Consider the following 27,029-nt stretch of genomic DNA (forward strand, 5'->3'; position numbering starts at 1 on the left):
GTGAAAAGGAGCTATGATAGGAGCATGTTGGAGCACGTTGGAGCATGCGTCGCGACAAACCTATTCTTTCGCTTTTATCATATATGTAATACTCCTATATTGCTAACGCTAATTAAAAGCTGTGCAAAAATACTCACTCCCAAAAAGAGGCTGCGTTAGCACAATATAGTAGTATTACATATATGGCTTTTATGGAAAAGCTATTGGCTACCACGCCAACTTCCGCTGCGCGACAAGTGTTGCTGTGTCCTAGTGCGAGAGCCAATAGTCAATAATCTCCCCGATAGTTTTGTCCAATTTGTCACCAGTACCAACCGATTACTATTATTGGATCGAAAATTTCCAAGATTCTTCGCCATTTTAAAAAAAATTTTATAAATTCATTAACTACTTGCGTCGCGTCTAATAAACTTATAAATGTACAAATATAATATTAATTTCATCTTTATCGTATGATAAGATTATTTGACAAGTCAACTACAAATAAAAAATATATCATTAATTCTCAAAATTCCCTACTAAATAACTAAATTTTCTAGGGAATTCAATGATTGTTTCTCATATTTTGTTTTCAACAGTGATTTTTAAATTTTCAATCATTCAAACCAAATGGTCAGAATGAAAACATATTATGGAAATACTCCAAAATATAATAGAGAAGATACTTCAAAAATAACTTGACTTATATTTTACAAAACAATAGCGGATTATTATTCATAGCTACGCAATTAATTCATAGTTACGCCAGCTAAAAAATCGAAGTAACAGGAACAAATTCGCGTTACATAATCTCTCTAACATCGCATAACTTAAATAGGAAACTGTTGCCGATGATCCATACTTTCATCGCGCATTTAGCGCCAAGTACAAGGCTGCCTAGCCCTGACTTTATTTAATAGAGAGGAGAATGTCCTCGACGAAATTGGACCCGGACAGCCATACATACTGATGATGTACATACATTGAAATACCGTAAAATCCAATTATTTAATACTAGTATTATCAATTAAGTACCAATGAGTGCACCGAAATCAGCGACAGCACTCCTGGTTTGCACATAAATTATTTCGACTAAAATCGCGCCGACAGCTTCGATTAGCCAACTCCTAAAATTATATTTTTATCTTTCTCAATGTTAGAAACACAAGGAAGGAAAATTTAATTCTAAATAGTTAGCGCTGAAGCCTGATTTATATATATAGTGTTCTCTTTAAATTAGTATACTTTTTGAGTCATATACGTGTGTGGCATATCGCTTATTTTCTATTTATTAAAATGTTTAATCTCTTCTGAGTAAATCTACCAATAAAATATAGTATTCTTTAACTTGAAAATGAAAATAGTGTTTGCGCTATTATTAATTATCTTTAGTATTCCTGTAAAAAGTCTGCTAACAAAGAGAACATTGTATAAACCAAGCTCAATCGATGCAGTCAACGCTAAATGACGAGCAAGCTGCTTTCGCTTGCCGAACAAAGCCGTTGGTAACTCCAGATTGATCTCGCGTGACGTTCAAACATTGAAGCGCGTTTCTGAACCGTCGGCGAGCATTAAGGTAACCGTACGATTGTTGATCCAAATCAGCCGTGCCAAGCGCATAGGATTTAATCGGGCCACGTCGTTGATGGGCGCAGTACTATAGGACTTGACGCAGCGAGTCTGCGAATTGCCCAGGCCGAACATGCCGCTACTGGTTTGCTGGAAAATCGTGTAATAATCGATCAAGCCAGCGTTTTTAAGATAAACCAGCAAAACACATCTTAATGTGTTAATTATTAAAATCTCTTCACACTTACCTGCCAGAAACATAGTTTATTCTCAGAGCAAGAGTAACTGACAAGAAATTTCCCTTCTGGTGAAAACGCTAATGCGGTGACTGGTGCCGAGTGAGCCGAGACGGTTTGACATTTGACGTTACCTCGCAATTCGTATAATGCTAGTTGACCTCCGCGACCACCAACCGCTATCCTACGTGTTGCTGGACAATGACTGACCTGTTAATGTAAAAAATTTATAAAAATAAAGCGGTTTATATTACGTGAAATATAGATCTAAATATTCAAAATAATAAAAGATCATTTTATAGCTTGATAAATTTTTAATAAACGATAAAATCTTACTCATGAAATTACAACTTATAAAATTAAATCACAATAAATAACAATTTTTAAAAATCTTAATTATGGGAGAGAAGGGAAGACTTACCTGATTAAATCTACACACTGCTGGAAATACTTCGTTCAAAGGCTTCATTTTGAGATGACCTGGGTCAAGGCAATGTAAAATAATGTCCATTACCTGTAAACGTAATTAATTAAATACAAATTAATAAATATAGATATGTTATTGCTGTTTTGTAAATATATAAAACGTGTCGTGTAGACTAAATTCTATTTTCGTAATAATTAGCTTTGTTCTTAAAACAAAACTAGATTAATACCTCTACAAGAAGATCGCTCATCTCACTCTGCATCTTGTCAATTAGTTGTTCGACAATCCTGAGAATCTCTGGCTTTGCCCTGGTCAAAACACTTGCACCCAGATTAACATTTAAGGTCTGGGCATTCTGTTGGAGAGTATTAAATCTGGCTACTTCGCGAGCCATCGTAGTGATGAAAGCGGCTGGTCTGGCGGTAGCAATTAGTGTTAAAGCATGACGTGCTGTGCGACAAGTGTCGGCTTGCGGCGTAAGAGGAAGGCCGTATGTCAGACTCGGTACCAATTTGTCTGCATCACAGCACATTTCCAATAGGCCTAACAGAACCTATAATAACAAACAGGGTTAACAATTTCATCATTAAAAATAATAGATAATCAAGAGACACAGTATTGTCTCGGCGCTCGCGAGCACGCGCGTTTTAATATACACATTCATATTTGATATAATGGATACAAAAAGAGATTTTATTATGCATTTAGTAAATTCTTTTACGCAATAGTTTAGTAGTCTAGTTTCTACCGAAGCACCTAATGTAGAATCAAATTTAAATTGATGGAAATATGTTTGATTGCGCTCATTTTATTCCCACTTTGATTCATAAGGTCTCTAGTTCCAGTAAAAACGGCATATTAAATTTAATCTGCATCAAAAGAGGGACTGAATTATGAAGATTTTGGTAAAAACCAGACCAATATCTCATTCGATTTAGTCTACTTACAATAGTAACATTATCTTTATCTTAGCAAAATTTATTTAAACAGCAGCACAAAATAAAATGTAAATTTATAAAGACTGAGATATTATAATAAAATATTTTTTCAGAATACTTTTCACCTTAGATACATCGAGGTAAGGTTCCCATACGGTGAATCCTCTGCCAATAAGATCAATCGCGGCTCTTCGTAACGCCGTGTGCAACGGTAACTTCGGAGAATGAGGCGCGTGCAATAAATGAGTGAGCGCCATGCTAGTATGTCTGGCGAGATTATTATTTCCTATGCCAAAGCCTTCTACAATTGAGCTCTTTCGTCTTTGCTCGTTATCTCTTCTTTGGTTTGTTGTAGTTACATCCTGACCAAATTCAGCCCCTATCACGCCCAGCAGCACTACCGCTGTGGTTTGTTTTTGTTTCAATTCCGCCACGCTCGATGGTTTTCTAGCTATACTTAGCTCTACTCAAGAAAGATTACACAAATTATTTACTTTAAATTCATTCTGTATATGCACGCACATACATACAATCCATTTTCCCTACTATTTATTTGGATTGAAAATTTCACTAATGGACTTACCTTCGGCTAACTCCTCTTCTTCATCTTCTTCCTCTTGTTGCGACTCAGAAGGTGGCACTGGACTTCCGGCTGCCGGTGAAGTTTGGCTCTGCGGTTGCGGCGCGATTGGCTCCTGAGTACTGTACATCGGCAAATACTGTGACCAGTTATCAACAAGCGCTTTGCGACCCTTTGAGCCCATTCTACCTAACTCAGCAAGCAATAAAGCCTGCGCTGCTTCTCGAATCTGGAATATCATCAAAGAATGCAATATACATATTTCAAAAATAAGACAAGCAATAATTTCAATTTTCAATAACTTATTAATTTAAATACTACGAATGATTAGTTTTGAGTAAAATTAAGAATATCTTCTAATGATTTAGCAACAAACCTCCACGCACTGATGTTGCCACCTTCGTGCCATCATCTCTACTTGTGGACGTTTAAAGGTCTTCACGCCACCCTGTGCCGCAACTTTATCAGGCAACAATACACAATGTAAGGTAGCTAGGAGAGACCAACCCTGCTTGATCTGTGCTTGTTGTACTGTGTACATTTCCTCATTTTCCTCCTCTGTCTTATTCCAGTTTACTGCAGCTCTATTACCCGGCCTTTAAAAATCGGTTTTATAAAATTTATTTTCCAAACTTTATTTTCATATATCTCTTTATGTACATTTAGATGTAAATTTCTTTTTTTATAAAAGTGTTATAGATTATATTGAAATAAAAATACAATAATTAGGAATGATTAACTGCATTCTTGCATTCTAGTGTTATTGATTGTTTAATTATTTTATATCACACACACACACAAATATATATTAATTTACCTATGCATCTTGCGGTTTCGTTCTTGCTCAGGTACAAACGTTGCATTGTTCATCGACATTAAAGTATTTGATAAAGCGACTACTGCCAGTAAATGATTACTCGTTAAGGTTGTCGATAATTCCCAATGTGCTCTCGCTGTAAATGCTCTAGTGAGCCTCTCTTGCCTAACTAGTTCAGCGGGCAAGCGTTGCTCCAATTGAGTTGCAGGTTCACCGACTGGCTCGAGTTGCGTCTGCCAAGTTGGTAATAACAATGACATATAACCTGCAATATATATGATATTTTTTTGACAAAAAAGTTGTTTAATACTATTTTATTTTAAACATATTTTACATTAGACAAAGAATAATTATTATTTGTACATATAATGTAAATGAATAGAGACTAGACTAACAAATCTTTTTCAAATGTGTTTTAAAACCATGGCTACATGTAATAAATTGTAGCGGATGGTTTATTTTTAAGTAATATACATTGTACGATTTTACATTAAGACAGACCTCCTTTGGATAGTACCCCGAATGAAACAGGAACCATAGGCCGCAGTAAACCCAACTTTCCTTCGCAAACTCTGTCCAAGTCTGGATCCATGCCCCAGGCGTGCAGAAGACTCAAAAGCAACTGCGCTACTTCCATTGTCGCATTTGGCTCACTGAACGCACCGTTTCGCTTTAAATTGTTCTTTGCCGCGTCGCTGTTATTCCAACTGTCGCCTGCAAAATCAAATAAATAGTGCAATAATTTTTTAAAATATTTAGCAAAACAGCAAAAACAGCTATGATGTTATGCAACTGAAAAACAAGATTATAATAAAAGAATAAATATATAAATATAATGATAAAAATTCATTAAATACAATTCCTAAAATATACTCACTGTTAACACACACACGCGCATAAATAGTTAATATACAAGGTGTCTGATAAAAACCGGATTATTCTTGTGGAAAAGTAGAGCCAACTAAACCGAGTCGAAAGTCCTCTGTACCATTTTGTGATTTTCGAAATAATTAACGAGAAATTAATTATTAAAGATCGAATGAACACATCTCTCAGCCTACCACCAAATTCAAATGCAAGCGTACGATGAGATTACCAGACACCCTGTTTATAATCTTTGAATGGAGAGAGACACATCATAATCAATTATACTAAATCAAAGAGAAGCAAGTGATAAAAAAAAAAAAACTCGTGAAGATATATATTAAATGCTGTTTGCAGGCCTTTATAAGCGTGCATATCTATAAAATTAAAGCTTTATCTTAGTAATAATGATATCCATCTCCTTGTTTGATGATTCCCGACTTGGCGTTTAGTAACCTGATGGAATTGTTAAAAACATAATGTGAATTGTTAAGAACATAATAGGCTTGTTCTTTTTGGCTGAACTTTGGCACCAGTTCATTTTTCTTCCTTTTCTCTCCAGAAGGAAAGGAGAGAAAGAAAGATGAATTGGTGCAAAAGTTCAGCCAAAAAGAACAGGCCTATTGTAGAGTATGTAGGGACCGATGATAAGGGGATTATTTGTGCTTTGGAGAAATTAACTATGACTTCTATTTATTAACGTGAGAATCAGAAAGTGTAAATAGGAAAATACTCTAAAATACAAAATAAATTCGTGCGAGACACACTGTAATCATAAACTATAAAAACTTGTCGTTGTCAAAGATACATGTCTAACCTTTGCCGTCAAATGTCGACGGCTTGAGGCCGACGCTTTCCGCTTTGGCCTGTAATTTAGTATGCACATTCTCCGCACCCTCCTTCATCTTAGCCAATATACCTACAGAAAGAAATCTGTCTTTAGATAGCACGATAATCGAAAGATATTGCAAGAAAATATCTACCGATGATTGAACTGAACCAGTCTATAAAAAAACATTAATACTATCCCCACTAAAGAAAAATGAGAAACATTACTATAATACTACTACCCCTATTAAAGAAAAAAAAAGAGAAATCTCAAATTTGACGCGATTACATTTGAATTAGATTTAAAAAAGAGTGATGGTAAATTAGAAAATTAGATCATTATATATTCTCACCATTGGATTAGTGCATACTAAAAGCTACTACATATAAAAATATCTGAAAGCAATGACATAATCCCAACTTCGATAATATAAATAAATATACGCATTTTGTTAAATAATATGACAATATAGCATTACCAAGTATTTAATTGTTTAAAAAATTATATGCGATTAACTTCATTAATTTTAAGTATAGTAGCTTTTAGTATGTATTAATTTAGTATAGTGACCAAATTTACTATGAAAAATTCATAATTACTTGAATTAGGAAAGATTCAACGATGTGAGAACTAAAAATTTGAAGATGCTACGATGAAAAAATAAGTAAACAGTGAATTAAAACGTGTATTTGAAGAAAATTGACAACTAGAACAATAAGAAGTTAACAGTAAGAAAACACGATACCATGACGATCCTTCTCCTTCAATATTCGCTCAACATCACCCGCCTTATCCTTGACACGACCGAAAAAGTCTACAAAAGGATAGATTAATAGAGAAGCTTCAATACTTATTCTTAAACAGATACAACTGCGAAGAAATGATGTACCTATCTACAATAGTTATATTTTAAAATATAACATATTTTATCATAATTTAATAATTCAGAGTAACATGATAAGATCCTTACCAACAATTTTTTTGTGAGCATCGGGACTAGCGGACTGAGTGAGTGCTGCAACTTTTTGATATTCGGCGGCGGAAATAAGTCCTTGTGCTTCTAAGGAACCAGGCGACATGGCACCATACTCATCGCTGAGTAATTGTACTGCAGCGGAAAAAGAATTGAATTATTATCACAACTGGTACTATAATATAGACTAGTATACAGTGCAAAGATTATAAACGAATAAAAGAATTACACAGATAGAAAAGAGTCCAATTTTTCTAAAAGAAATGATAGTATTGAAATATAATGATTACATACCTATCAGCGCTTCTATGTCGAAAAATAGAATATGACTTTCCGGATCCTTCGGGTTACTTCTGAATCCCTGAATCATCAGCGGCGAACCTTTGGCTTTTATTTGACTTCCATGGTCGGGACCATGTCCACCATGAAGCTGTTGCAATTGATGCAGCCCTCTTTGCGTCGCGTGTCTGATAGCCGATAAGTTCCGATGGCGCAAGCCCCTGAGAAGTAAAAATCGAATGGACTGTAACGGAGCACGTTATCCCGGAGGATTTACTTCGCTGAAGAACACGCAAGATTCTCACCATTCATGCTGCAAGATTTCATTTACCTAAAAAAATGCACGGCAGGATTAGCTAGTCCCAGCTCACCGCCGGTGGCGGATCCGCCGGCTGCCGCTATAGTGTTCTCGTCACAAGCATAGAGCACCTCTTCCGCAATAATGCCTAGAAGAAAAAAATATACAATTCACTGTTCTCGCGTGCGCGCGTGAATTTTACATACAATTTTTAAAATATAGTAACAGAACATAAGACAGAGTGTAACATAATAAGTATTTTCAAAACTCTGAAGAAGTAAAAATTAAAGAATCCTAAGAATTGAAAGATTAAAAAAATATGAAAAATATTCAGTAATTGAAATCAATAAGTATGGAGTAAACAAACCGTGCAGTACACGATCCAAGTGACCAGTTTCCATTTGCCAAACATATACAGCACCGTCTGAACATCCGACTATCATGAAATCATCTAATGGTCTCCATTTGATAGTTACAACTGGAAAAAGATGTCGCGAAGCAAGCACAACACATTTCCTCTCCGCCAATGAGAGCAGTGTAACACTGTGGTCCGATGCAACACTGCAGACGCATTTTTGTATCCTAGGCTGCATAAATAAGAATACGTAAATTAAACATCAATCAATTTTTAGCAAATTTTAGCAGATATTTCTTATGGATCAACACTCGATTGAAGCAATTTAAAATTAATTAAATTATAATACTTAGTCATTGTAAATTCTTATGGTAAAAATAAACAAATAACCGTACACTGCAATTATCGGGCGGCACCATCAGTTGCGTGATTTCACCGGCATGAACGCAAAACCGATGGATCAATGTGCCGGCATATAAATCCCAGAGGCAGACAGCGAAGTCCACGGAACCGGAAACGAGATGAGTGCGATCGTAACGAGGTGCTGCGCCATGAGGATAAAGTAGACAATTTACTCGTCCCGAATGACCCAGCAAAACTTGATGTGGTGGCCAATCTGAATATATAAAGGACAATCAAAAAAATTCTAATCAAAGTCAGTTGCAGCGTATGATGTTATTACATTTTAAACAGTTTATTTTTGAATTTTTATTATTTTTATATTGTGTTGTGTTGATTTATTGTACAAGTATTGTGAAACAATAAGTATATAACTTATTGTTAGATTCACATCATTATCGATACTTAAAATAAATTTTATCAAAGAAATAATAAAAATACGGTACCATCATATTGCTGATGATTGCCGTGGAGTAGCTGAAGCATTACAGTTTGCGTCGCCGGGACAATAATGATACTACCATCCTCACGACCAACAACCAGCCGACTTTGCTGCGGCAGGTAAATGCAAGCGGTGAGCTTGATGCCGTGACCATCGCCAGTGTCCAACTGATCAAGTATCCCTACAGGAGGCGGCTTCATTGCGTCCCAGGCAGCGGTGAGGCTCGTCTTCACAGTCGGTGACAATGCTGGTGGTGATGATCCATCGTTCTGACAGATTTGAGCGAGTTGTTGCGTTGTCACCTCCGGTACTGTCCACAGGATAACGACACCTTCGCTGTCCCCGCGTAACAGATATTTTAGGGTCTTGTTCTGTCGCTGCACGGTAACTAGTCGCATGGCTGGCGGGCAGGAAAGAGGCTAAAGCACGGAAGATGAAAATCCGTGTATGTTAGAAAATATGTAAACAAAATTAGAAGAAATCGAGAAAAGTGAGAGCAAAGAATCCAACAAATCGGGAACGTTATGTACGAAGCATTCTATGACTAACAATCTTTAGAATCAAAAATTTCTAAGACAAAAAAAACTTTGAGGAATAAAAGAAGAAACTATATAGTTTTATAAATTCAACATGAAATATCAAAAGATGCGTCTAATAAAATTATCAAGAATACACGAATATTATACACGAATGTTATTATTAATATAAGATGGAAAAAATGTTTCTTACCTTATCTCCAGGTTGCGTTAATGTACAGTACAGATATGGCTGATCATACTCTGCACTGGCGGTGTGAAAGTCCTTGTTATCCGCGACGCTACTGTATATTGTGAAAAGAAAATTCATTATTTTCTCTATATCTAAATAAAACACTATTCATGTGGACATTGTTTTCTATATGGTTAAGAGAATATTGCTAAGTGCAACATAGCATTTAAATCTTTTATATATTCGAGATACATATTCGAAAACGTGTCCAAGAATAGTAATTATCTTTTCACATTGCATAAGCTTCATATTGCAACTTTAAATATGCGTGTCTATTTGCTGACTAGGTTTACTAGCAAGCAAACGCTGCAAGTAAACGTCTTTTCAAAGCAACAGCATTTTTAGATCATTATAAACATAAACGATACACAAAGGTAGAAATAAAAAAGGTCAAAATTTGGAACACATATTTCTGATATTAATATTTTAAAATTAAAATAGTCAGAATTATTTTTATGCTAGAAAGAAAAAAATGATAAACTTAAAAATACAATACATATCTCCTTCCATTTATTTTCGGATTATAAGCTTGCACTGATTTTTTAAATACTGAAATATTTTGCTCTTGAAAAAATTCTATTTTTTTTTTAAATGAATTACCTTTGTGTCACGTCGTTATTACATTAATATTAATCGCACAGTTAATAATAACAGTGCAAAGCAACTTAAAGCAAACAGAATATGAGAACATAAGTAATGAAATATGGCAATACATAATTCTTCCTCGCATTTACCTTCTTTCGCGTATCTTTCACCTCATCTATATTATCTGTTTGAATTGCGAAAGGATTGTCAATGATAATGATGGATTACACGCGTGTTTCGTGTACTATACTGTAGAACGTATAACGAAAGTATACAAACGAATACGTACGAGTTTGTATGTAAAGGCTTGTATGTAAATAAGAATTCCTGATATTCATTATAAAAATGAGAAAATGAGAAAAGATGAAAATACCATCGGGTGTTTAGGCGTCATTGATAATGTAATATAACTTGTTAAAACAATATGTGAAGTTTGATGAATTTGTACACTGTAACTTTACCAGTGACATCAATACGAATAATTCAATTCACGATACTATTTTGCTAAATTTATTACCACCTTGTCCTAAAGAAGAATGACCAAAAGCGAATTATTATTTACGAACACAAGAGAAGGATGAAGGAGAATGACGACAAAAAAGAATAACATAAAGAGACGAAGAAGAAAATAAAGATTAAAAGAGAGAACAGTATGAAGAACATGTACAAGTGATAATGCGGGTTACCTGCTGAGAGCCTTGCCCTTCAGCTTGCTAGAACACCAGATCCCGCGTAGAATGCAGTAGATGTGAATAATATGAAAAAGACATCACCGTAAAATGTATCATTGTGTTAATTGTTAATTCATGTACGTGGACGAAAGTTGTGTTCTGTGCTATGTTCAGCCGAATGCTAAATTACCCCGAATCCCACAAAACTCCCCCAAAGAGGAACTCGATAATTATTTTCATATGGAAGAATAAAATACATAAAAGAATTATTTAATTAATAATTGATCATTGTTCAAGTTTATTATGCTATTGATACTTATTAATCACTTTTTCAATATCAACTTGTGTTAATAATTACTTTAATGTTAATGATTACATTCGAAATATCTTTATATGTCGTATAGAAGTCAAATGGGATAATGAAGACAAAGGATGCATTATTTCTTTTATTTCATGAAATTGGGTTATTAAATGTGCGGGATTTTAGTAAACGGTAATGTGACTCTGAATATGTAGGCGCATGATAAATGGTTACAAACAAGATAAAAAATAAAATATCGAATGTGTGCATTGCCAGCGAGTGCTTCTACAGCATTCAGCCTTATAATTGAAAGTGGAGAACTTATTTCCGAGTTAACGCGTCTAACACAGTTAAATATATGCTAGAAATTCAAGAGTAATTTTGGCGATCTTTTTTGATGTCACTTATTATTCACATATACATAAAGTATTAAAGATTAAAATAACATCTGTAAAATATCTACGAAATTTTTTCTCAAAGATGTATCATGTAAATTACGATGAAGTATTTAGCTATTTAAATCGCTATTTCAGCATTTGTTAATCGCTATAAACTGCTTCATAAGTCAATAAAGTGCACTTTAGTAACCATGATCATGCTACTAAACTATTAATACAACTCTTTTTTTCACACAAAAATATTGTTAGATATTATTTGCAAAAGAATTTTAATACTTATATATACGCGGAAATAAACTACCTGTCAAGTTGTACCAGAATCCTAGAAGCAATAAAGGGATGTGCTAATCAATAAAATTCAATATTCGCGTATCGAATTGTTACGTTATGTCACTCAATTGAAAATATTAAATTGAGGGTATAAGAGAGAGAATTAATTCGTTTGTCGAGCAACGTTACTATCAACCAGGGAGAAGAAAATAAAATATTTAAAAAATATTTCTAGAATATACTCGACAAACAGTGGCATTTACTGTAGAAATTCATCGTGTACGTTGTATTAAACAGTACGTACTTTGCTGGAAGTTTATATAAATATCCATGACCTTCATCGCTCCACAGGATGACCCTATCAGCCGCCAAGAAATCACCTGCCATCCAACGTTCGCCACGTGGGGCAGTTATCGAGCAAAGAACCGAGAAATCACCGGCATCAAATATCTATAAAATTATTCCAATGATATATGTCGCAGTATCAAGGCAGCTTTTGATTACATTAGATGCCAATTAACATAAAACGTTTTAAAAATCGTTTTGATGTTGAAATTTTATTCTTGAAATTATTTAATCTGATCTGATCTGATCTGATCTAATCTCTAATCTAATTTAATTTTTATAATAAAACTTTCTAATTATATATATTTGATGGCAAGTACAATAGTAATTACCTGCCAATACTTAGAGCATACAATCAGCACTGTTCTCTGATTATAGGGGCAGCAAGTCATCGCAAGCGCATTTAAGCAGCGGATCTGTTTGCTTTCGTGCTCGTATAAAGGCTCGCTGTTCCGATTCTCGTGTCCCAAAAGCGTCCACACCTTGACTGTACCCGTTGTCGTCAGAGCCAACACGACGTCGTCTTTAAACGAATGGAAGCGCCTGTTGCGCGTTAAATAAATCTAGGAGAGCATTGTAGCAATTTAAGCGACAGAATATTTCGTTAGGATTACTCGAACAGTTTTGTTGTTCGCTAATAATAAAAAATTTGCCAGCTTCAATTAATCAATATAATTAATTGACAAATCAATATTTGTCAGATTGAATAAAGCAGCTAAAGTAGTGTCACAGGTGATTAAAGATAACGTTATTCTACATAGGTATAATGTGATCTTCGTGAAGCGGTAATAATTCTGTATACGTATTACGCGTGCATGCCAGATGTTTTCATGGAGTAGAAAGCGACACGCATTAAATTACAACGAAGTCATGCTTAATTCCAGTTATGCAGAAAAATTATGTGTACTTGATTTATTTGACTTGACTAAGCAAAATCTTATTGTAATGATTAAAAGAGTATTAATATGTACAATTACGTTTAATGAATATTGATAAGATATTTGCGTTTTTCGCGAACTGTCCGTTCTATTCTTAATATTTACTTCAAAGCCTTTGTTTGCGATTAGTCTGACTTTATGCGTATAATGATAATTTTTATGAGTCCACATACAATTAATAAGAAAATGTTGGTTATCAATTAACATTCTAGCGTAACTACTACATAAATATAAATAGTGTTATAAAAAAATTAGAAATTAATTTTAGAGCAAATTACATGTAAAGCTGTAAACACTAGCATTTCATCCAAAACTCTCTTATAAATTATAAAATAGAAAAAGGGATAGAAAAAATATTCTTTAATTATTAAATAATTTTTTTGATCAGTTTGAAGAAGTATTCAATATGATTTAAAACTATATATTTTTAACTATTTATTTTTAATTGTTGCAATGGTACGGGAGATTAAATTTATCGATAACATAGAGCGTGTAACTTAAATGTTGCCGCATATATAGATTATATTATAATATTATATACATATATATACACATACATATATATGTATATATATACATACACACACATATATATATATACTTACGAATAAAGATAGAAACATAGTACACCAGGTGAAAGTGTTATGAAAGTGTAATGAAATGCAATGTGCATAAATAGATGACATTCATATATGAGTAGCAGGATAGTTTCATTGATACTATGTTAATATAAAAAGAAGAAAAATGAAACGAGTTAGTTAATAGACTAATGATTATATTGTTTGATAATGTGCAAAGAGATGTGTGAATCATGATTAAGAAAAAAAAAAAATAAACGAAAGAAGTGATACAGCCTCGACTGCCAACGCATTAGCGCTGACATATGTGTCCGGTTTCATTAACATGCTGCAACAATGTAACTGTTATTAAGTGATCAATTCAAAAATATTAGATATATAAAACTGCTACTATCAAACTAGATATAATATAAATGACTTTACTCGCGCGCGTAAAATTGAGTAATAGATCATCAAAAAATAATAGCTCGACATATTGATGAAAAAGACAATCCCTGTTTATATCCAAAACATAAAGCTTCTTGAGGTTAATTGCTTAATAAAAGAATGATAAAATAGCAGATTATAAAATCCTAAGTATAAAAGAAACATTTGTACAAGTGCCTCAAATACCATTAGTTGCTTTCAAATCATACTAGTATAATCATTAATCATTATAAGAATTATTATCCAACTTAATTTCGTTCAAATCAGACACAAAAATCAATCGAAGATACAATCGAAAAGGAGAAACTTTACCGCTGGTATATCCACAGTTCTCTACTTAAAGTTCTTTAAAATTTTAAAAAGGATCACATAAGTTTATAAAATAATGAAACACCAAGAGATACTGTTTCGCGCATTACTGAATTTTTATTTATGTAAAAAATATTGAGTATTGACTATATATAAACTATTAGAAATAGAAAGAAAATAGTTTTAGATATAGCAATAGATAAAAGATTCAAACCAAATTCTCGCGCTAAACTTTAAAGACAAATTTATTATACAAGCTACATTGCAATTCCTCTTTATACAGTATCTGTTGGCAGTGAAATTGAAGAAGGTAGCTGTTGATGGTATAAAGCGTAGGTGTGATGGAGTGTAACTAACTTGTATGCACGTAGAACCGACCTTTCCGTTTGGCCGGCCGCAAAACATGCAAGGCGCTAATCCAGTCTGGATTGACGCGGGAACTCAGGGTAAACAGCACTTCTAAACTGAACGGATCCATCACTAAAACTTCGGGATAATATCTGAAATAAAAAAAAGATGTAAATATATGTGTATTCTTGATAAATGCGATATTAATATTGCAACATATATATTAATATTATTTCTACCCAGAGCAAAACAGTCTGACATCCTCTCCACCTGCAGAAACATAGGGCAACATTTGTGTATGAACGCTGTTAAGCTTCACTGCCTCGCGACACTTTCCATCGACTAGATCCCAAGTGCACATTTCTCCACTCTCGCTGCTGCTGACGATGAAATTTTGCTCCATTACAACGCTGGCTCGACTGAGACACATTATCGGAGCAGTATGTCCAACCAGTAGGCATCTCGGAGTCATCTATATTAAAAACCATGATTTTAACAAATTAATAATGAATAAAAAATTAAGCTTTCTGCAACTTTCTTGTTGACTCTGTATATACCTTTAATGTTTCTGGATCCACTTGCCACAGACATATTTGTCCATCATAACATCCTGTTACCAAAGTCTTTTGATCCCGAGACAAGTAGACGCAAGAAATACAATGGGTTGGTGCTATACGTCCCCACAGCACTATGGGCACCACTAAACTGGTTCCTGCGGTCATCTTTGCAGACAATCTGAAAATAATTATCATAATGCAATAAATAAAATCTTTGTATATTTTATTGCTCAATGCTAATGTTTCTGTCAGCCAAACTAACCAAAACATAACTTTGTCACAAACCAGAAAGTAAATATACCATTCAATGAGAAAGAGTTGGTTTGGAAAATTAAATGTCAGAGCAATTGTTTAAAAAAAAAATATAATACTGTCAGTGTCACATAACTCTGAGCTGTCAATCAGAACAATGTCCAAAGCAGGAAAGATAATTTCCAGCAGTAAATTATATTCCGAGCTGAAATACACAATTGATATCCAACGCGCAATACAATGACAGACTTAAAAACTACGACTACTTGACGCGATGCGTCAAACGCAAAATTGATGAGGTGAAATCAATTGAGGTGAAATCACAGGACATGTTGGTGCGACAAGCTGATAAACGTGAAATCAGATTTATTGAATTTATTCGAAATCATTAGACTTGCGAGGGGAGCTGATTGAGAGCGATTAGAGGCGTCTGCTACATCATGGTAAAATGTCACAAGTCACAAGGTGCTGTTGCTGCTGATGATAAGATATACTATGTATATCTTCGAGGAACTGACAACAATCACGCGGGTATGAAACCAGACAGGGGAATAATTACCGCTAGTCAATCAAGTATCGCTGACAACCTGTTGGAATGTCACAGTTGGCGATGTCTGTTGAAAATCGCCTAATCCTTACTGCGTTCTCACAACCATCACTAATGATAGTGATGAATTCACTGATGATCACTGATCACTATCAAGTACCAAGAGTGACAAGGAGTACCAACAAATATCATGGCTATCGAGGGGCGAGGACGATGCCATCGATCGGACAATAGCGACAGTGCGATCGAGAGTGATCAGCTGTTTCGTCACGAAAGTCCCTATAATTGGCCACACAGAGCTATAGGTCTGTTTGCGTTGCTCGAAATTCCCCAAAATTTTTGAACTTATTATGCGAGGTCTACAATAGAAGTCGTAGCGGTCGTAGGGTCTTAAGTCGTAGAAAATTGACCAATCACAGTTAATTATTCTTCTCATATTCGACTGTGATTGATCAATTTTTTACGGCTTAAGACTCTACGATTGTTACGACTTCTATTGTAGACCACGCATTAGGGCCACTGTCACCAAGCTCAGTTAAACAAAATTGCTTCAAACAAAGTTGCTTCAAACAAAATGACAAATGCGATTGGTTAATTCCGATGGACTAACTGGCCAGTTAAGTTAACTGAGGTTGGTTACAGTGGCCCTAACTGACCAGTTAATAGCCGCAGCACAGACTCTTGCATAACGCATAATGCATAGTGCATAAGGGAATCGACCAATCAAAATTCTTCTTTTCCATGGAATGGAAGGAAAGGAAAGATTCTGATTAGTTGATTCGCTTATACACTATGCGTTATGCGTTATGCAAGAGTCTGTGCTGCGGCCTTAAGTTAACTGAGCTTGGTGACAGTGGCCCTTAGAAATAAGGTCTGTTCGCGTTGCATGAAATCCCCAAATATTTTTGCACTTAAAATGAGATAGATATATATTTGGCCTTGAAAAGCGAGAAAGCGAAGATGCCGAGTGCCAAAAGTGCAAGCAACGCGAACAGACCTATAGATATATTTGGGCGTTGAAAAGAGAAAAAGCGAAGATGATGAGTGAAAAAAGTACAAACAACACGAACAGACCTACGGTGCAATTGGATTAAATATGGTATTAAAATACGATTGGTCAATTTCAATGGACTAATCGGCTGATTAAAGCCTGGTTACATCAACGTTACTTTGGCTGCTTTCCTTTTACCCCGGATCTACTATAGGTGTTTTAAGCCTTAAGTCGTAAGAAATTGACCAATTACAGTCGAATTCGAGAAGAATAATCGATATGATTCGTCTATTTCTTAGGGCGCGTTCACACCTTGACGGAAAAACAGAAAGCGGAAAAGCAATGGCCAATCACAACTCGCGGTGGTAATAAGTAATACAAAAAGCCGAAATTGTCGAATATAAGCGTGAGTTCTGATTGGCTGCTGCTTTTCCGCTTTCTGCTTTTCCGTCAAGGTGTGAACTCGCCCTTAGACTAATATTACATTTGTCGTACGACAAATTTTTCAAGCGTGTTAATTGGCTGCAGAACAAAGGGATCCGAGAACCTGTTTGTTCTGCAGCCAATCAACGGGTTCGAAAAGCTTGTCGTACGACAAAAAACGGACGCATGTAATATTGGCCTTAAGGCCTTAAAAGTAAATTTTCACGAACTGTTCAAACCGACTGTTTCAACGATAAAAAGGATAACATGATCAAAAGGGGCGATTGATATTCGTCAATTTTGACCACGTGATCTTTTTTGTCGCTGAAACCGCCTGTTTAAGCAGCTTGTGAAAAAGGCTTACCTTAAGGCTTAGAACTCTATTGTAGATCTAGGTTAGGAGACATAGGGCCGATTGTTCCATCTTTTGATAAAATTTACTTATTAGGTAAATCTGGCAATCCGCGCACGTGATTGGATAATCTTGCTACTTACCTAATAGCGTTTTCGGCCCAGCTGGATTTGCACCAATCTGGGTTGAATTAATGGCGTTTTGTGCTCTCCTATTGGTAGAGCGCGTAACGTCACCAATATAAAAAAATGAAAATGAGTACTTAAAGTGAAAAAGTTGCATGCGCATTCAGTTCGATGGAACCAAAGTAAAAAAAATTTCTAATTATTCTCTATAATCATAATAAATTTTTGTTGGAATTAAATTTTTTTTTTAAATGTATGGATGACAAAGTAACAAATGTATATAAACTTTTATTACTTTTTTAAAAAATAAATTGTATTAAATTTTGATATTTAAAGGTATATAAAACATTTACAAAAGTCTCAATAAAAATTCTAATTCCTACATTTTATTCAAAAACACGTTATAAGTAAATTGGTAAAAGAAATTTAGAATTTGGACAAAATGCAATATCGTTTTACTTGATACATGTCCGTACTCTGCATAGCAACAAATACTATTTATAATTTCACCGTGGTTGACAGTTGATAGTCCGATTTCGCGTTCGCGCCTTTTTGTACTACACTCACGAAACAGTTGCTCACACTATTCACAGATTCAATACCACATCGAAAGTACCCACAAATGGCGGCGTTTAAAGGGACTCGAAATCTGACCAATCACGAGGTCGGCCCCTTCGTGACTCTATATTTTATAGGGTCTCTACGGGCGCGGGGCGCCTCGTGTCGCAGGACGCAGGTTAACAACAATCGCGAGACGCGGTTGGCACGGCCGTGAGTGTGGCTAAGATTGCGTTCGCATTCACGCTTTACTATTTATAACCGTCTTTGTGCAGCAAACCGTGCGTTTGATCCACGACGATGAGCGCCGAGGAAGAAGTGTTGCGTATCCAGAAAAAGCTCAACAAAATGTCGAGTGGTGACGGGATGGTGAGTAATAAGTGAGTAAAATAAAGATCGCAGTATACTGGTTGAGATGCGCGCGTGCGTTAAGAAGAGTCTTTTAACGCTAGGAAAGCGCGCTTCATCTTTCAGTGATTTGGAGCATACGATTTTGATATGCGCGAAAAGCCGCGAAACATGGGACCTGTTCTTTTTAGCTGAACTTCTTGCACGGTTTATCTTTTCTCTCCAACGAGGAGAGAAAAGGAAGAAAGATGAATCGTGCAAAAACTTTAGCTAAAAAGAACAAACCTGTGATCGCCACAATATCATGGAGGCCCCGATTGTTTATCCATGGAACACTGTTGTATGGCATCTTAGGGCCACTTTTTCCAACTCTGATTAACCTATAGCGAATTCGGTCACTTGCACTACACTAGATCAGTGTATATTAAAAGCTGCTTTATATAAAGTTAACAAAGTTAAATGTAAAAGTATATAAATATTTTAAACGATTAACTATCTACTAATGATATAGTCACGTTATTTAACAAGATATATATGTATTATTTTATTGTCAAAGTTGATTATACTGTAAATTATCACTACATTGAGATATTTTATATAAAGCAGCTTTTAATATGCACTGATCCAGTGTATAGTGCGAGTGATCGAATTCATCACATTAATCCATTAGAATTGACTAATTGCATTTGTCATTTTGTTTGACGACAGATGGCGATTGGCCAATTCCAATAGACTAATCGGTCGATTAAGTTAATCGAGTTGGTAAAAGTGACTCTTAGGCCAATATTTGTAGACAGTTCTTATTTTAAGACTGTCTTAAGTAATGTCTTAAGACGCTAATGTGATTGGTTTGTGACTTTTTAAGACTCTACTTAAGACGGTCTTGAATATAAGATTTGACAATAAATATCGCCCTTACTCATTCTATATACTATTTCAATTAAAAATCAAGTCTTAAAAGTCTTCAATTTGATTCTTACATCGTGTAATTTTCATTATCTTTCAATATTTACTTTTCTTTCAGACTTTTTATTACAAGACTATTTTTGCAAATGTATTTTTGTTCTAATTAAACTGAATCGTTAAAAGTATAGTCTCATTATATGATTGTTTTCGTTTTCCATGATTATTTCTGAAAAAAGATGTAGATACATATCAATGTTGATATTAAGGTTATACTAAAATAAAAATACTTGATGTTTATATACAATACACTATAATAAGCCTATTCTTTGTTGTTGTACTTGATGGCACTAAAATATTCTATCTTGTTTTTGTCAAACTGCAAATGTATATCTATTTTATTTACAAGTATACACCAGTTATAAAAAACAAATCTAACATTTCGGTCAATCAGGGTCAAGAACAGGCTTTGGAATTACTTAAGATACTTCAAAAATTACCCGTTGACTTGGAGCTTTTGACTAAGACACGTATTGGAATGACTGTGAATGCCTTGAGAAAATCAAGTAGGGATGAGGAAGTTATTTCTTTATCGAAGACTCTTATTAAGAACTGGAAAAAGTTTTTATCTGGTATGTATATAATGATACTTAAATGTAATTAATTTTCATATAAATATCATTAATAATTTTATATGTATAATTTAATTCTATTGTAATTTATTTGGTATTAGGATCAAATAAAGAGAAAGACTCAACGTCGTCAAGTAGTTCAAAAAAGAAGGATGAGAAGACAGATAAAGCAAAGGAAGAGAGTGATCATAAGAAAGAAAAAGATATTATGGATGTCGATGTAAAAGTGAAGGAAGAAAAACCTTTCAAAGATATTCAAAGGAAACAGTCGTCCTTCCCTGCTCCTACCACAACAGATGCAGTCAGATTAAAATGTAGAGAACTACTAGCGGCAGCTTTACATGTTGATGGGAAAGTTATCGATGGTTGTGCCAGTCCAGAAGAGTTAGCAGAAGAATTGGAAGATGCAATCTATGCAGAATTTAAAAATACTGATAACAGATACAAAAATAGGGTAATTAATTAAACATATTTTATTTCATATATAAAACTTTTTTTGCCTCTGTAGTCTAAATGTTTAGAACACTCGCGCGGAATAGAGGTCAGAGTTTGATCTACATCTCATTTTAAAGGGAAAAGATAGTACTTTTATGAAAAAAATGTTGCTTTGGTCAAATATTAATTTCAAATGTTTTTAGGGTCGTCTGATTTGGTGGTATTTTTTGTTGTAAAAACAATGAAATCATAATGTATGCACACATGGAAAAATTATTTTAAAAAGTATTTTTAAAGAAAAAAGCGTTATGCATGCTAGAATATTACAAAAGTACCTCAAAAAACACTTACTCTTATTAATTTTGTTCAAAAGTCACGTTTAAAAATTTTTAGTCAGCCATTGACTTGGCTGTATTTACCATGTTTTCATTACTTTTTTTAGATTTATGTATCAGTATCGTGTCAACATTTTTATGTTTTTTAATAATAATTTTTTCATATGTGTATAACTTCATTGTTTTAACAAAAAAAAAATACCACCAAATTCAGACGACCTAAAAATATTTAAATTAATATTTTAACCGAAGCAACATTTAAAAAATAAAAGTACTACCTTTTCCCTTCAAATCTCCCTGAGATGTGAAACTTTTAATTTCCCTTATTACAAAAAATGTTTTTACTTAATTTTATTATTACCAATGAAATTTTAGAAAAATTTTACTCCAGGAAACCATATAATTGAGCTATTTTTGCTTTTTTTGTCTCAAAATTACACGAGACAAAAGAATGGAAAATTCTAATTTGCATTAGTGTTAGTTGTGTAACCGTGACTGAGGTGTAGTAACTGAGAGTTAAGATCCACAGCTTTTCGACCGTTAAAGGCTTTCTTTCCTTTGTTATTATATGTTCACATGTATGGTCGTAGAAACTCTTTGTTTAAAACTTTTTTTCTTATGTGTACACTGCTGCCTAATTAAATTGCAGCAATGGAAAAAACTCATATTGAACTGAAATTTATAAAATGGATAATGGAATATCAAAATAAGCTATATTTATAAGAAATATACCAAGTTGTACTTCTAAATTCCATATATTCCATATATCGTAAACAATTTTTCACATATAAATATTTTAACATCTCGTGTCTTTTTTGGTGGCCAACAGTGTGTATAGTGTAAATTTATATCAAATTTCGTTAGTATATTTATAATTTTATATATTTGAATACAGGTGCGCAGCAGAGTTGCCAATTTGCGTGATGTGAAGAATCCTAATCTCCGGACGAACTTTTTGGTAGGTGCGATCACGCCTGCTAGGTTAGCGGTAATGACGGCAGAAGAAATGGCAAGCGACGAGATTAAGCAACTACGTGAGCAATTCAAGAAAGAGGCCATCAATGATGCACAACTTGCCACTGTGCAAGGAACCAAAACCGACTTGCTCAAATGTGGTAAATGCAAGAAGTGCAACTGCACGTATAACCAGGTGCAAACGCGTTCAGCCGACGAACCGATGACTACTTTCGTGTTGTGCAATGAGTGTGGAAATCGATGGAAGTTCTGCTAAGCTATTGTTTCTTGATCTATACTATGTCGTGACAAAATGTATATTTTAATCAGCTTGAAATTTAATATTTATAAGTTGAATTAAACATCATGATGTATACTGCGATTTTTTATTATCGCATATTTTTTATAAAAGGAAATTCTTTTCTCTTCAATTAATCAAATATAATTTTCATATCTTTCAAATATCGTTAGCTTTTTTAACAAAAAATTATGAAATTATTTGCAACTGAATAATTATCTATAAAGATTTTATATATCTGTTGTAAGTTGCACACAAATTTTATAGATTTTTTTTTATTATCAAAAACAATGGCGAAAATTTTCTTTTGATCTATATATATATATAGTAATTTACGCAGACTATATGTACGAATAATGACGAACGGCAGAGTGTATGTACATTGTACATTGATTCATAAAGCATAGTGACATTCTCGAAGAATATGTTCCATAGCGTTGTATTTATTGAAACTGCTCAATTAAATCAGAGCTTTGTGAAAATCTGAATGCTTCCCAAAAATGGGAATGTCTAATACAAAGTATCCTATGGGAGTTGTTAAAACGAATCAGTTATCATTTTTTAACACAAGGAATAGGAAAAATAATTTCTTAACATAGGACACGTGACAGTTTTATTTACATAGAAAGTAGAGATTCGGGAACATTTGTATCATTTAAATGTTTATAAAAATATTAAATGTCGATCTTAACGATATATATTTTCGACATGCTAAATTCTTAGCAATATATATTTCAGAAATTTAAAAACCAACATCTCTTTTGATAAAAAATAAAGTATTTTTAATTTCTCGAAATAGCATTTTGAAAATAAGATTGACGAGATTGATGATATATTTGATGTTTTTATGAACTTTTATGTAAACTTTTTATTTAAATAATGCAAATATTTCTGCTCGTCTTCATATGTAAATGAAACAGACAAATGTCCTCTATTTAAAAAAAATATTTTTCTTCCCCAATATGCATTGAAAAATGACAGCTAATTAGTTTTAATGACTTCCCATAGAATACACTGTAGATATACCTTTTAAGATACAAACGTAAACAATTTCACTTGATGCGCTTTTATTCTAATTGCAATTACTATTATGCTACGTGATTTTTGACTGTAATCTATCACTGTAAGTTTTCAATTACACATAATAGTGTGATATAAGTAGATTACTTTGTCACTGTGCTGAGAAATTCAAATGTCTATAAGCTATAATAAATTGTCTCTACAAGTCTGAAATATACAGATACAATATAGTACAACACTATTATTCGATTTTTTAAAATTACCTTTCTATGTAATTCAATAATTACTGTAAGCATATTTGTGAGCTTAAGGGGATGATACTGAAGTGAAATCTGAATTTCAACGAGATCGTTGTTTTACCGATAAAATGCGAAACATTACATATGTATCTTTATATAATATATTATTACATCAATTATATATTATTGCGTTCAAATTCAACAGTTAAGTGCCTGAGTGAGCGCTTGCTGCTATTCTAATAGCGTTTTCGGCCCGATCGGGTTTGCACCAACCTGGGTTGGATTAATCTTTCTTGTTGGTTGACGTTACACGCTCTATCAATAGGAGAGCACAAAACGCCATTAATCCAACCCAGATCGGTGCAAACCCGGCCGAGCCGAAAACGCTATAAGAGAGATGTATTCGGGAAGATGCTATTTGTGTCATTTTATTCTTGTTTTAATAATAATAAACGATGAAGTTAGAATGACACAAATAATTCATTTGACGCCGTTCTGCATGAAACGAGAGAATCTGGCAGAAATAAGCGTCGCTCTGCTGCCCCGAGATGTTAACCGATCGGAATTATTTAATTATTCCCTCTCTAGATTTCTATTGTATTTTTTAGGAAAAATGGAATAATTCCAATCGGAATTCATTCCGACATGTTCCATAACAGATATTTCGATATGCTATTCCTGGCCATTCCTGTGGATGCGCAGTCGTTCAATGGCCACTTTTGGACTCAACGTAAGTTATGTTCTGAAATTGACTGTCTGCACTGAAAATTTATAGTGCACGTAACGTAAACTGTAGCATTTTCAACGCTGACAGTAAATTTGGAACACAGCCGTAAAAAAGTGGATGTTGCGTAGTTCAAAGGGTGGTATATTTTGCGGTACAAGCAAAAGCTCTGGCCGTCTCTCTCTCTCTCTCTCTCTCTCTCATGTCCTCTCAGATTTCTCTCTGCTATAATATATATGGCTGCGGTCCACTTGACGCTGCAACGCTTCGAAGCATTCTTTAGCTACATTTACACCATGCATTTAGGCCGCGTCCTATACAATAGATGTCCTTGTTTATCCTGTATAAAGTCACTAGATTGACAAAGTACCGCGAACTGTCGCCATTTTGGCTCCATGACGCGGTTATTTCAAACTTATGTATGAGTATATATTATGTATTAGGAGGAGTTTTATGTATTAGGTGCCGTCCGGCAATAAACTCCTCTTATAAAGTAAAATGGTAAATTAGATATATTAATTTTCTTTGCAATTTTTATTTGTTTTAAAAAACATAAAAGAAAGGAACTCTTATATAATATAAAATATAAACAATGAAAAAAAATGAGTTAATTAAAATCATAAACGGAAGCCTTATTCGCTGCGGTTTTTGCAATTCTCAATACAGCAACCGGGCATTTTTGACGTTTTCTAACCAATTCATCTACACATTAGCTCTGTTCGACTTGCTTACACTTTTTTACACTTTTTACACTTAAAATGAGATAGATATATATTTGACGCTGAAAAGAGAGAAAGCGAAGATGCTGAATGTCAAAAGTGTAAGTAAGTCGAACAGATAAACGTAGCCTTTGATTAGTTAATTCGTAAAATTCTTTGTTTTGATTGGTCACTCAAACGCTTCGAAGCGTTTCGTTTGTAGCATCGGCTGCGTTCAGCAGACTCAACAGTTTTGCAACCGTTTTATAATTGTCTGCTGAGATAGGACCATTCTTCTAGATCTAAAAGTATGATCCAATTAGCGCGAAGGAAACTTCCAACAGTTGCAAAACAAACGTTCTGCTGAATGCAGCCATCAAGTGGATCGCAGCCTATAACGTATATTGACCGTGTTCGTATATTACTGCCAGTTGTTAGTACAGTATAGTATACGTAACAGGAACTATAGACTTTCAGTACTGGCAGTCAACTGGCAGTAATATACGAACATGGCCAATGGAATATTCCTATAGTTTTAGGTATACGACAGTTTTCAAGAATAGACGAATAGGGGTGGAAGGGCCCTGGGTTTCGGGCTTGGAGTGCATCCTGCGCTGCATTAGTGTATTATGAGAGATCCTGATTTATTGACAGATATTCTTGAATTGTCAAATGATTCGCCCGAGATGGATCTCAATGTTCACCCAGAAAGACAAAGATTTCCTTTCTGCATCGTTTGGACTCCGTTACCCATCCTAACGTAAGTCATTTTATAAATGTGTTCTCATCATAACCTCGATTCTAGGTATTTGATATTTGTCAGACTAATAATATATTTATTATTATACATTAACATTTATTGTAAAATATGAAAATAATTTGTGAAGTATATGAATTTTTCACTTAAGTCAAGATTAGTCACCCTAAATAAGTTATGGAGTTTATATAGTTAATATAATCTGTTTGATTTTCATCAAGATACATTCTACCTTTTATTGGACACATGGGCATTGCGACGTCAACAGGAGTAATAAGGGATTTTGCTGGTCCTTATTATGTTTCCGAAGACAACATGGCATTTGGTAAACCTACCAAATATTGGCAGCTTGATTATATCAAAGCCAAAGGAGGCATACAAGGATGGGATGCTGGTGTGGCAGAAGCTAGTGAAATTTACAAAACTAGAATGGTAACGAAATGAGAAGATAGAAAAAGCTCTTATACTTGCAATACAAAATTAACTTTCTTACAGCATAATTTATGCTGTGATAATTGCCACTCACATGTGGCAAGAGCCTTGAATTTGATGTCGTATGGTGACTCAAACAGTTGGAACATGGTAAAACTTGCACTACTTATGTTGCTTCATGGAAAATACGTCAGGTAAAAACAAAATATATATATATATAAAAAGAAATTGTATATGTAATCTCTATTATTAATAATTATTTATTATGTTTATTTCAGTATTCTGGGTTTTCTTAAGACCTGGTTACCTTTCTGCATATTTGTTACAATTGTACTGGTGTTAAGTTTATGTGTATATTAATTTAAATCTATGTATATATTTATTACATACATATCGCTGCTTTGATAGAAGTGATACATCTTAAAATTAAGAACTTTTCAGTATAGCATTTTTTAAATTCTAAATTAAAAAGTTTTAATTAAGATAATGCATAACTTCACTTTCCATGTTACCATACTTTCAATTAT

At 34.0% G+C, this 27,029-nt stretch overlaps 3 protein-coding genes across 14 annotated transcripts; 2 read left to right on the top strand and 1 right to left on the bottom strand.

Moving 5' to 3' along the window:
* Positions 1–1,320: 1,320 nt before the first annotated feature.
* On the bottom strand, positions 1,321–16,454 carry Rbcn-3B (WD repeat-containing protein Rbcn-3B). 10 transcript variants are annotated; one of them, XM_018455211.1, is made up of 25 exons: positions 16,319–16,454; positions 15,480–15,657; positions 15,162–15,394; positions 14,932–15,074; positions 12,656–12,846; positions 12,283–12,428; positions 11,025–11,051; positions 9,715–9,805; positions 8,990–9,404; positions 8,540–8,760; positions 8,157–8,376; positions 7,823–7,937; positions 7,507–7,712; positions 7,210–7,347; positions 6,985–7,053; positions 6,228–6,329; positions 5,048–5,260; positions 4,547–4,811; positions 4,106–4,325; positions 3,733–3,958; positions 3,275–3,612; positions 2,441–2,764; positions 2,206–2,298; positions 1,797–1,994; positions 1,321–1,698 (listed from the first exon to the last, which is right to left on the bottom strand). In XM_018455211.1, exons 2-25 carry the CDS (start codon positions 15,642–15,644, stop codon positions 1,513–1,515), a joined length of 4,545 nt encoding a protein of 1,514 aa, XP_018310713.1. In that variant the 5' UTR covers positions 15,645–15,657; positions 16,319–16,454; the 3' UTR covers positions 1,321–1,512. The 10 variants fall into 10 exon arrangements, with proteins under 10 accessions (XP_018310713.1, XP_018310715.1, XP_018310711.1 ...); XM_018455213.1 differs by having other exon boundaries at positions 14,953–15,074; positions 16,291–16,454; XM_018455209.1 differs by having other exon boundaries at positions 16,291–16,454.
* On the top strand, positions 3,816–26,887 carry LOC108727207 (transmembrane protein 222). 2 transcript variants are annotated; one of them, XM_018455224.1, is made up of 6 exons: positions 3,816–3,825; positions 13,970–13,979; positions 25,929–26,073; positions 26,292–26,502; positions 26,566–26,696; positions 26,781–26,887. In XM_018455224.1, exons 3-6 carry the CDS (start codon positions 25,943–25,945, stop codon positions 26,860–26,862), a joined length of 555 nt encoding a protein of 184 aa, XP_018310726.1. In that variant the 5' UTR covers positions 3,816–3,825; positions 13,970–13,979; positions 25,929–25,942; the 3' UTR covers positions 26,863–26,887. The 2 variants fall into 2 exon arrangements, with proteins under 2 accessions (XP_018310726.1, XP_018310725.1); XM_018455223.1 differs by lacking the exons at positions 3,816–3,825; positions 13,970–13,979 and having other exon boundaries at positions 25,782–26,073.
* On the top strand, positions 18,876–22,678 carry TfIIS (RNA polymerase II elongation factor). 2 transcript variants are annotated; one of them, XM_018455220.1, is made up of 4 exons: positions 18,876–19,096; positions 20,433–20,610; positions 20,712–21,064; positions 22,276–22,678. In XM_018455220.1, the coding sequence occupies exons 1-4, from the start codon at positions 19,028–19,030 to the stop codon at positions 22,609–22,611; spliced, it is 936 nt and encodes a 311-aa protein (XP_018310722.1). In that variant the 5' UTR covers positions 18,876–19,027; the 3' UTR covers positions 22,612–22,678. The 2 variants fall into 2 exon arrangements, with proteins under 2 accessions (XP_018310722.1, XP_018310724.1); XM_018455222.1 differs by having other exon boundaries at positions 19,031–19,107; positions 22,276–22,677.
* Positions 26,888–27,029: the final 142 nt, after the last annotated feature.

The sequence above is a fragment of the Mycetomoellerius zeteki genome, unplaced genomic scaffold (genome assembly GCF_001594055.1).
Source record: "Mycetomoellerius zeteki isolate Tzet28-1 unplaced genomic scaffold, Tzet1.0 scaffold471, whole genome shotgun sequence".
Classification (NCBI taxonomy): domain Eukaryota; kingdom Metazoa; phylum Arthropoda; class Insecta; order Hymenoptera; family Formicidae; genus Mycetomoellerius; species Mycetomoellerius zeteki.

Coding starts and splice junctions, on each gene's coding strand:
- LOC108727207 (XM_018455224.1), top strand. CDS start 25,943: ATGAGAGATCCTGATTTATTGACAGATATTCTTGAATTGTCAAATGAT. Junction 26,074..26,291: donor ACTCCGTTACCCATCCTAAC/GTAAGTCATTTT, acceptor ATTTTCATCAAG/ATACATTCTACCTTTTATTG. Junction 26,503..26,565: donor AAATTTACAAAACTAGAATG/GTAACGAAATGA, acceptor ACTTTCTTACAG/CATAATTTATGCTGTGATAA.
- TfIIS (XM_018455220.1), top strand. CDS start 19,028: ATGAGCGCCGAGGAAGAAGTGTTGCGTATCCAGAAAAAGCTCAACAAA. Junction 20,611..20,711: donor CTGGAAAAAGTTTTTATCTG/GTATGTATATAA, acceptor ATTTGGTATTAG/GATCAAATAAAGAGAAAGAC. Junction 21,065..22,275: donor ATAACAGATACAAAAATAGG/GTAATTAATTAA, acceptor ATTTGAATACAG/GTGCGCAGCAGAGTTGCCAA.
- Rbcn-3B (XM_018455211.1), bottom strand. CDS start 15,644: ATGACCGCAGGAACCAGTTTAGTGGTGCCCATAGTGCTGTGGGGACGT. Junction 9,806..11,024: donor AAGGGCAAGGCTCTCAGCAG/GTAACCCGCATT, acceptor CACAATATACAG/TAGCGTCGCGGATAACAAGG. Junction 5,261..6,227: donor GTCGACATTTGACGGCAAAG/GTTAGACATGTA, acceptor TTGATTTTGCAG/GCGACAGTTGGAATAACAGC.